Genomic DNA, 10,495 nt, shown 5'->3' with positions numbered 1-10,495 from the left:
TCAGAATATTTGAGTTTATTAGTAGAGCGGCAAAGGAATTTTCATCAGTCCTTACACACGATTCCCCCACATCCTCATTCATAAGCATATGTCAATGACACCGTGCAGGGTCGTGTGTAGCGGGATCTCATCCATGCCTGGTGAAATCGGAAGGGTCCATCCATAGGAGGCACAGGCACGTTGTCAACGACTCACAAGCGATAAGAAGATTAATGCATTTATGCAAAGAAAAAAAAACACTACAGAGAAACGAACGTCTGTTTCACTACAGCAACCTTTCACCTTGAAATGTTCTATGAATATTACGTCATCTTAATTAAAATGCCACATTGTGAGACTAAACGTGCACATTCTGGTTGACACCTGCCATGTGGATTTAAGATGAGAAAGGCTTCTCTTATATAATGAGTTCATTCATCAATATAGATTATGATACATGAAGCCATTACATCGATCAGTGTGTCTGCTTTCACGCATTTGTCAATCTCATACGCAACAAAGTTTGCCATTTGTCTTGGAGCATCTGAATGAGAGCCAAGCTACAAGGAAGTGGTTAGCTATATTCTTAGCAAAAACCAGAACTAGAATGCTAAAACCACCCTCATTTGTAACCATGAAGTTGACTCTCAAGTCCCTAACTCAAATTTCAGTAAGACTCCAACTCAAAGTTGGCAAATCCAGGTTCAGAAAGTAAAAACCCTGCCACAGTTTGGATTTTGCCACAGCTGCCTCTACTCAACCGGAAGATAAACTAGCTTGCTGAGTAGAAGCACCAAACTCTGGCAGGCATTTTACTTTGTGGACCTGGATTTGCCACATGTGCCCCAACCCTAACCATAAACCTGATCTCCAATCCCTAAATGTGAAGCTTCATCTATAGGTCATCATACATGAAGCAGTCATACCTATCGCAGCATTTGCAGTTAGAAAGGTTTCCACACGTTCATGTGTAAGAAAGTCAACCATTCATCTCAGAGAAACTTAAAATGAGCCAAGCCACAAAGAAATAGAGAGTCCAATTCTTAGCCCTAACCAGAACAAGAATGCTAAAACCACCCTCATTTGTAACCATAAAGTTGACTCTCAAGTCCCTAACTCAAAATACAGTATAACTCCAACCCAAAGTTCGGTAATCCAGGTCCAGAAAGTAAAAACCCTGCCACGGTTTGGCTTTAGCCACAGGTGCCTCTACTCAACCGGCAGTTTAACTAGCTTCCTGAGTAGAAGCACCAAACTGTGCAGGGTTTTTCTGTCTTTCTGGACCTGGATTTGCCAACCCTAACCATAAAACTGATCTCCAAGCCCTTAATGCTAACAGTAAACCTATCGCTAATCCTACTAATGAAATCAACACCTGAAACACCTCCCTTATGTAAAGTCTCGTCTATCATGTAGATTATCGTACATGAAGCCATCATGTCTATTGCTGCATTTGGAGTTCGAGAAGCTTCCACAAGTTCATGTGTAAGAAATTCGACCATTCATCTCGGAGAAACTGAAAATGAGCGAAGCCACAAGGAAATAGAGATTCGACATCTGCGTTTGACCGTGTTGCGCTCGGACACCCGCAGTGAGCTGTCCGTCCTCAGCTTCTGGCAGCGTCCCATTGCGAGCACTGTCCGTCCCGTTGACCATCTCTTCCCGGAGTTCCTGCTGCAGCAGCCTGGAAATGAGGCTGTTGAAGCGGTTCTCCGTGGTGGAGGCCACCTCTGAGGACACCGTGGTCAAGTTCAGTTCGGACGGGTCCATGCATGTGCCGTTCACTTTGGCAAAGACCACTTCGCTTAGATCAAGTCCCGCCACCGATGACGGTGACGAGCATGGGATGTCTCGCACCAGATTGTAGTTCTCCATCCACTCCTTCAGCCATTCCAAGGAGCAGTCACACTCCCAGGGGTTCTTAAAGAGGTAGAGGCGACCCAAGAAATAGATAGGCTTGAACACCGGGAAGGGGAGAGCGGTGAGGTTGTTGCTGTTCAGGTGGAGCGTGATCAGGCTGGTTAGATTCTCAAAGGTTCCCTCCTCAATGTACACCAGCTGGTTCCTGTCCAGGTACAGGATCTCCAGCTCCACCAGGTCACTGAACCATGTTTTGGAGACATTGGTCAGCTGGTTCCCGCCAAGGTTGAGCATCTTGAGGCGACTGAGGCCCTTGAAGGCGAGCCGTGGCAGGTCAGACAGCAGGTTGTCGTTGAGGTAGAAGTTCTCCAGCCGCACGAGGTCCTGGAAGGCCTGGTCGTGGATGACATTGATGCGGTTCTCTTGGAGGTTTAAGTACCTGGAATGATAAGGGAACAATTGAAGGAAACATCGGTCAAAGACTTCAAAGACCAGAAAATTGACACCCCGAGTCTGACATCAAACACAAACACGAAGAAAATTGTTACAAAATCCAGAAATCCTGCAAGAAATAATAGAGCTGCATGAGTTACAAGAAAAAATAATATGTACAAATCAAAATGGTTTCCAAGACCAGTTCACACCCAGAGTGAGGTTCAGAACTGAAGTATTGTTCAGAATCCCCAAATGTTCAATAGCAATTCATAGGTGGGAAACACCTGACCCTAACCATAACCCAACACAAACCAAACCCTTACCCTAATATCACATTAAATGAATAAAAGCCTGGACTGGACTGCAGACACTGTGATGTGCAGGAAAGAACAGAGCAATCCACCTGGATTGCTGTTAGTAAACCTTTCAAGTCACTGTCTTTAAAAACCAAAGACCAAGTCTGAAACCTTGCTGCGCTGATAGATTTAGACCTGAATCAATCACTATAACAACCTTTTACCAGCGGAAAAACGTACCCAGACTGAAGGGTTGCAATTTGTATGCTCCAAGCAGACAATGAGAATCTCACTCATGTTTATATCTCCAGTCAACTTGATCGTTGAAATGGTTTGACTGGACTCCCTCAAAAGACCATGAAACAGCTACAGCTTTAAGACTTTTAAGTGCGCCTTATGATCGTGAAAATATGGTACTTTTGTGAAGCACATTGAGTTACCTTGTGTATGAAATGTGCTTTATAGATAAAGCTGTCTTGTCTTGCCTTGCCTATACTTTCTCAGAAAACTAGCTTGCTTTGCTGTATTTCTAATATTACTGTACTAGGGGTGGTAAATCCAGGTCCAGAATGTAAAAACCCTGCCACAGTTTTGCTTTAGCCACAGGCACTTCTACTCGACCTGCAGGTAAACGAGCTTCCTTGAGTGGAAGCGCCTGTGGCTAAATCAAAACTGTGGCAGGGTTTTTACTTTCTGGACCTGGATTACTCACCTCGGATAGTGAAGTCAATACTGTCGGTAACGTAGTTCCACCGGTAGTGATCCCTGATCCTGATCTAGGCCAAAGACTTACTTGAGGCTGCCCAGGCCCAGCAACGAGTTGTAGGCCACCGCCTCGATCTTGCTCTTCTCCAGATAGATGTGCGTCAGGTTTTCCATTCCCCGGATGGCGCCGGGGATCCTGCGGAACTTGTTCTGAAAGCAGAGTAGCTCCTTGAGCGCCGTCTGCTCGATGAAGATGCGGTCTGGGATGTTGAAGAGGTTGCAGTCGGACAAGTCAAGGCGCACCAGCTTCTTGAGCCCTGTGAAGGTCCGCGTGTGAAGGTAGCTGATGTACTCGTTGTGCGCCATTTTCAGTTCCACCAGGTTGGCGAGACCCTGAACAACAAAGGTTTGGAAGTGTACTATGTTGATTGAGAGCAGTCCCTTGACCTTTTTTTTTTTAAATTAACAGTAATTTACAGTCAAATGAGTGTAGAGTAGTATTTTTTATGAGGGAGAGCAGGGGTAAGTATAGTCAGAGTAACATTATAAAAAAAAAGTTTGAATTATGGTTGGTGTTTCAGTTACTTAGTATTTGTGTATAGCATAGCATCCGTATTTGCTTGACTTTTTGATTTATTTATTTTAACTGTTTTTATATTTTTTAAGATCTTTTTCTATATGTAGGTGATTACATTTGTTATAGCACTTTGTTGCTCTTGTTTGTTGCAGGGGCGGAGCCTTGGGTGTGCACAGGCCCACCAAGATTGACAGACTGCCCACCCAGTGAGATGCATGAAAAAATATATTCTTTGAATTTTTTAGTAAATTATTATGAAATTATTTTTGAATTTGTGTTTCATGTGTTTTTTTAAATTTTGTTGAATATTAAGAATGACATAAATGTGGTTGTCTAAGGAAGATCTAAACTTCATATTATTCAGTTTGTCATTTTATTTGAATATACGATTGTGCTCAGTGAGAGAAATATTCAGGCCCACCCTGATTTTTCCAGGCCCACCCTCTTGCCACGTTCTGGCTCTGCCCCTGGTTTGTTGTAGTCTTTCCCGTTTGCTGTTGGAGTTTACAAAAAGTAATAAACCAGATAACATATCTACCAAAAATGCATAGTATACTGTTTGTTATTACTTTTAGTCGCTCCAGATGATATTCATTATCCTACTTAGGGCCCGGTTTATTAAAGCGCTAAATTGTGTGTTTCTGTCACTTAAATAGACAAGGCGATGTTAGCAACAGTTGGAAAATTGGTGGAGACCATCATATTTAAAAGAGGGTTCTGTGCTTTAGCTAGCTGCTTTAGGTAACCGATGGTTTTCACAATGTAAAATTTGAGAAAGCACCGTGAGTGCAAAATGACGTTTAAAATGCTAAAATTTAAAGATTTCTCACTAACAATGTTTGTGAAGCCAGCAACCACATAAAAAGCATGTTGTATTTGATTTTCATTGTCCTAAGTGACCATCTTGCATAACATCCGGAAAAACTGCCCTGGAACTGGCTAGCGTCCATTTTTAAAGTGCACTGAAATGACACAGACTCAACAAAATGGAGAGTTGGAAGGAGTTATGTCATAGGTGATGGGCTCCAAGTCAGCCCTTAGATCAGCGTTTACCATCGTGGTGCCCGTGGGCACCAGGTAGCCCCCAAGGACTACATGAGTAGCCGTGGGCCTGTTCTAAAAATTGCTCTCCAGTGATAGGACATTGTGATTTTCTAAGAATTTTGTAAAAGTGATCATTTGAAAATGGAAACACTGAGAGAGATTTCCAGAAATGAAGCATATTGATAGTGAAGCATATTGATTGGTTGTTGCATAAATAGATATTGATTTGTTTCCAAATAATTGTGAGAAATCATTAACCTGATCAGTGTCACTTCAACGCTTGTCGAGGGCCAAGCCAACATGCTAACCTCAAATGTGTCTTATTTCTAATGTGTTTAGAAAAAGAATATTGTCTTGTTTCAATCAACTGCTACTTGCAGATATATGGTATGTATTGTTAGAATTAGGAAACACAATTTTTAAACAAAATCATAAGCAGCCATTAAAATTACATCGTTACATTTACAAAAATTATAATAATTTTGTTCACCAACCTCCAACTCATATTAGCAGTTCATAGTTTAGGACTGAGTGGGAAACGGGAAGTGCAGTAAAATATTGTTGACAGTACAGGAATGACTTGTAATACACCCAATAGGTACATCTATGAAACTGTATACTGTATTTGCCAGAGATGGGCACTTGACCCTTTTTTTGCCGGTCCGTCCTCCGTCCGCGACCTGGGGACCCCTCCGTCATCGACCCTCAGTCCTTATCCATAAAAATAATCGTCCTCCGACCACGTCCATCCTCGCTTCCGGCCTTATATTCCGTAAAGTATATCCTTGTGTGGGACATCTTTAAAATGTAAAAATATCTGCCAGCGGCGGTCTACACTTTAATGACCCGGAAGTGGAGGACTTTCGTTTCCTCCTAAAATAAACTTGCATTATTTTGCAATAATTATTTTATTGCGAAATAACGCAATAAAAGCTGAAAACTTATTGCATTCTAACGCAAACGTTTGGTAATAAAACGCAATAGTATTGCGCTATAAAGCAATCTTAAATATTCTTGTGATGTCCCCTGGCAGCCTATAGTGACCAATGGTGTTTTTAATGGCAGCTAAATGCTATGATGGTTATACAGTTGTAAACAATTCAATCTACTCACGATACTCCCAGCCGGTAAGTGGGTCTGCATAACAAATTAGCAAGCTAATGAGCTTTAAATAATGTTCATGAGTGCACGGACGCTTTTTTTTTCTGACAGAATGTAAGGATGGATGTGCTTTAAAAGGACGAGGACGGACGGGGTCGCAGGATTATTATTTTTATGAATAAGGACGGAGGACGGACCGGCAAAAAAGGGTTAAGTGTTTGTCTCTGGTATTTGCATACAATATCATCATGCCAAATCTTCTTGGCCCTTGTCCCTCCATCATGCAGGAAGTAAGAATGTTGTCAACAGTATGGCGACATTTGTCATTTTTGCTGGTCTCTTTTTGGAAAAATTGTTGCTAAATGGGTAAAAATGTAGTGAAAATGTAGCCAAGTTGGCAACTCTGCAGATACAAGTTGTAGCTCTTGCTCGTTACCTCGTTTGTACTAGCGTCCACACGTGTGCACATGAAATAAGAGCACAACATACAAAATACAAGCATTGCATATTTTTTCATATCAATTTGACTTCATGGTCACTGTGAGGGCCGGTCAGAGACTGTGGGTGGCCCGGATGTGGCCTCGAGCTGTATTTTGCCCAGGTCTAATGTACAGTATTACTTGTTTTGCTTTTATTTTGTAGTTGCATTGCGTAGTATCTTATGTACAACCGTGGCGGCTGGTTTAACTAGGCTGGCTCCCCACTAACGTGTCGGCTACATTTGCCGTGAGACAGTGGCTGAACCGGCACAGGAGGGCAGCCGGCGAGATATTAATCAACGTGTCGCTGCGACGTGGCTTTGACAGCCCGTCAAAATATGCCCTTACGCGAAAGCCGTAAGGTCCGTGGTGTAAAAAAAGAGTGGACAGCAGACGGCTGCCCACTGATCACATCATTGCTGATCACATGGTACCATACTGCAGGTCAGAGGTGGGCAATTATTTTTTTGGAACGCACCACTCAACACATTTGTGTTCAATGTGAATTTAATGTCTTTTTATAAAACAGTAAATTTTATTGTTTCGATAAGCTGCCATTGTTGGTATATGTTGTAATTAATTAATTAAGTAATTAAGAAATAAAAACTGAACACTGAAAAAGTTATTCATTATTTATTCAACATTATTTATTCAGTTATATTAAAATGACTTATGTATACTTATTAACGATAAACTTTGCTCAGATGTGCCGCAAGTCTTAAGTTACTTGATGAGGTTGGTGGGTAGGCAAAAAAATGAGCACCAAACAATAACTTCTGGTGCTCACTTGACAACCAAACCAAAATGTTTATGCCATACAATGATCAAATTATTGAAGGTAATTTGAGCAAATTTGCTATTTCAGAAGGATCAAACTGATATCCCTTTGCATTAATCAGTACCAAAGAAGTACATCTCAGTTTGAAAATGGTTGGGGACACCTGTCTTATATCATCCAGAAGCTTCAAAACTGCATTGCTGAAAAGACGATAGGTTGTGATCATTTTTTTTGCTATCATGTCAAAAATGTTTACCCAGGCGGAAAGAGCTGTTCTCCTCATGACCTCTCATTTTGTCTTTGCCTCCTCGCCATGGTTATGCCCAGTAGTGCCGTTTGCCCCTGCCTTTCAGATGCGCTTTTTAATCAAAGACGCAAAATCAGCCATCGCAATTCGCTCCCGGTTTGCTAAATCACATTACATGTGCTAAATTCATCATTTGCATTTACTCTTCCCAGATCATGCAAAAATGAACCATACAGCAATTTAGCACATTTTGGCATACTGATTGCAACTTGCACATCAGCTTTCATGAGGAATAAATCAACCAAAATTTGGCTTAGGGTCCCATGAAGGCATGGGTTAGTGTTGAATAGAAAATACCCCACTGGTGTTTTTCAAGATTGAGGAACAGGACCGGTCGGTTCTGACCTTGAAGGCTCCAGGGGTGATGAAGGAGATGTTGTTGTGGTCCAGCGAGAGGGACTTGAGGGACGGCAGGGTACCAAAAGCTCTTTCCGACAGGAACTTGAGTCTGTTCTTGTCCAGGTTGATTGCCGAGGCCTCGCAGGGAAACTCTCTGGGCAGCTCAGCGAGGCCCGAGCGGTCGCACAGTACGCTGCAGCTCTTCTCTTGCGTGCAGGAACAGGACTGCGGACAGGCCCGAGCGCATGCCCAGCGGGCCAGCGCCGCCGGTGGCAGCAGGATCAGCACAGAGACTGAGGATGACACCAATGTCAAATCCGGAATGTTTACTCAAAGGCTGCACCCTTAAAGAGACATTTAGCTGTTATGCATGTCTTTACTAATAAATATTTAGACTGTTAAAAAAAAATAAAAAAAAGAGGTCTATGTGTTTTAGGGCTATTTGTGGAATTAGTGGCCAGAATTTCCTATGGGAGCGATCATCAGTACTTACCTAACTACCTATAGGTTTAAAGTGGAAGTCAACGCAAATATATTTTTTTCAAGATGTTCTATGCAAGCCCACTAGTTGAAACAACAAATAAATATTGCGTTTGTAGAATACATGTTAATCCACTCGTTTTAGCCATCTCTGGGGGCGGCCATTTTGTCTTCTGTCAACTGAAAATGACAAAATCACAACTGCTCACAATGACCAATCACAGCTCAGATTGAGAAAACAGCTCAGCCGCGATTGGTCATTGTGAGCAGTTGTGATGTCATTTTCAGTCGACAGAAGACAAAATGGCCGCCCCCGGGGATGGCTAAAAACATGGGCATTTTGCTGCTTAATTTATATTCCACAAACACAAAATTAATCAGAATGTCGTGTTTCAACTAGTGGGCCTGCAGGGAACATATTCTTGAAAAAAATATCTTTGGGTTGACTTCCGGTGTTAGGGTATTTGTGGAAGTATTGTGGTTTCGTAGATGGAATATTAGGGAAATTAGAAGTGAATCTAGTGGTCCTACATGAGAATTTTGACCTCCATTTCACACATAACAGTATTGTAGTATCCACTGCATTTCCTTGCTCGATAAAACGTTAATGGAATTCTTACTTGACCTTTTTAAGCAAATCCTTTAAAAGCCCAAGAAAAAGTGCAAATGATGGATGATGTGGCTCACATTTGACTGATAGCTCTCTTGTCTCCAAAGTGTGTTGATGGTGATTGTTAAGAACAAACTTCAAGAAACAACAAACAAACAATACCCATGAATATTTAAAGTCCAGTAGAGTATAATAATATTTTTCTTTGAACTGACCAGTGAAAGCGATGAACATCATTACTGGTGACTGTCATCTGCAAGATGCCAGGATTAACGCAGCTCTAAAATGAAGCGGGGAAAAAAAACAACAACAATCAACTGGATTGAGCGCAAAAAAAAACAAGAAAAGTTGCGTTCACGTTCCTATTTTGCAGGAAACGTCTGATATCAGGAAGGATTTCAAAACATCCATGAGCTGTTACCTGTAGATCTTTCCTGATGGTTGCATCCATGTGAGGAATAATACAAAAGATAATAAAAAATCACCATCCAAACACACATCCGTGCATCCATGCTGTGCCTCCCATGCGCACCTTCAGCTTGTTGGTCTGCTGCCAGCCTCGATGTCAATTTCCCAGTAAAAGCCTTTCAGCATTTTGAGCATCCCACTCTTGTCATGTGTGTCTGAGCGTGCGCACACACACACACACGCACACACATAGACCCATGGAGCAAAAAGCCATCTCTTAATGGCAGGAAAATCCCCCTGGATGTTGTCATGCATGGAGATGGAGATGGGAGGTTGGCAGCAGGATTACCAAAGTGAAATGAGTGAGGCAGAGCGTTAACTTGGGAACACATGCGCGCGCACACGCGCGCACACACATTCAAATGCACTAAATAAACAAAATGTCCCCAAAACATAATATGGGATGGAATGGGCGGTGCCCACAAAGCTAGAAAGACAACAACACACATACACACAAGAGGCTTTAAGTTGGAAACCTAAAAGGCACAGATTTTAAAAGTGGATTAAAGGATGAGTTAAGGGATCTGATGGGAGCGACAATCAATAGTTCAAAATGAGGATATGTGTGTCCATATATTATACTATCCATCCATCCATCTATACCACTTATCCTCATATATTTTATTCATTTTATTTACCATGGAGGACAAAAATAGAAACCCATCTGACCATATGTGAATTGCCCCCGGACCTAATAGCGAGTTGTGCCACCTTTAACAGCAATAACAGAAATCCTACGTTTGCGATAATTGATGATGAGTCTTCCACCACGTTGTGGAGGAATTTGGGGCCACTCTTCTTTGCAGAATTGTTTCAACTTTGCCATATTGGAGGGTTTTCTAGCATGAACTGCGCGTTTAAGGTCACACCACCGGACTTTGACTTGGCCACTCCAAAACCTTAATTTGGTTCTTTCTGAGCCATTCTGAGGTGGATTTTATGGTGTGTTTCAGATCGTTGTCCTGACACCTGCTGCATAATCCAAGAGCGTTTGAGTTCGATGGCTCAAACTGAGGGCTGAAGTATAGTCGGACCCG

At 42.1% G+C, this 10,495-nt stretch overlaps 1 protein-coding gene across 2 annotated transcripts; it reads right to left on the bottom strand.

The window, feature by feature from the left end:
• nyx (nyctalopin) lies at positions 1-9,559 on the bottom strand. Of its 2 annotated transcripts, XM_086051713.1 has the most exons (6): positions 9,412-9,559; positions 9,206-9,270; positions 7,907-8,193; positions 3,579-3,668; positions 3,364-3,485; positions 1-2,278 (listed from the first exon to the last, which is right to left on the bottom strand). In XM_086051713.1, the coding sequence occupies exons 2-6, from the start codon at positions 9,225-9,227 to the stop codon at positions 1,459-1,461; spliced, it is 1,341 nt and encodes a 446-aa protein (XP_085907839.1). In that variant the 5' UTR covers positions 9,228-9,270; positions 9,412-9,559; the 3' UTR covers positions 1-1,458. The 2 variants fall into 2 exon arrangements, with proteins under 2 accessions (XP_085907839.1, XP_085907838.1); XM_086051712.1 differs by having other exon boundaries at positions 3,364-3,668.
• Positions 9,560-10,495: the final 936 nt, after the last annotated feature.

This window comes from Filicampus tigris, chromosome 14 (assembly GCF_054856515.1).
Source record: "Filicampus tigris isolate MCC_2025a chromosome 14, RoL_Ftig_1.0, whole genome shotgun sequence".
Taxonomy (NCBI): domain Eukaryota; kingdom Metazoa; phylum Chordata; class Actinopteri; order Syngnathiformes; family Syngnathidae; genus Filicampus; species Filicampus tigris.
Note: the sequence above shows the minus strand (reverse complement) of the source record. Positions and strands in the feature narration are given on the sequence as shown.

Excerpts from the sequence above, each read along its gene's own strand:
- nyx (XM_086051712.1), bottom strand. The coding sequence starts at position 9,227 with ATGATGTTCATCGCTTTCACTG. Across the intron at positions 8,194-9,205 it reads GATGTTCATCGCTTTCACTG|TCTCTGTGCTGATCCTGCTG; the intron begins GTCAGTTCAAAG and ends TGTCATCCTCAG. Across the intron at positions 3,669-7,906 it reads TCACCCCTGGAGCCTTCAAG|GGTCTCGCCAACCTGGTGGA; the intron begins GTCAGAACCGAC and ends TTTGTTGTTCAG.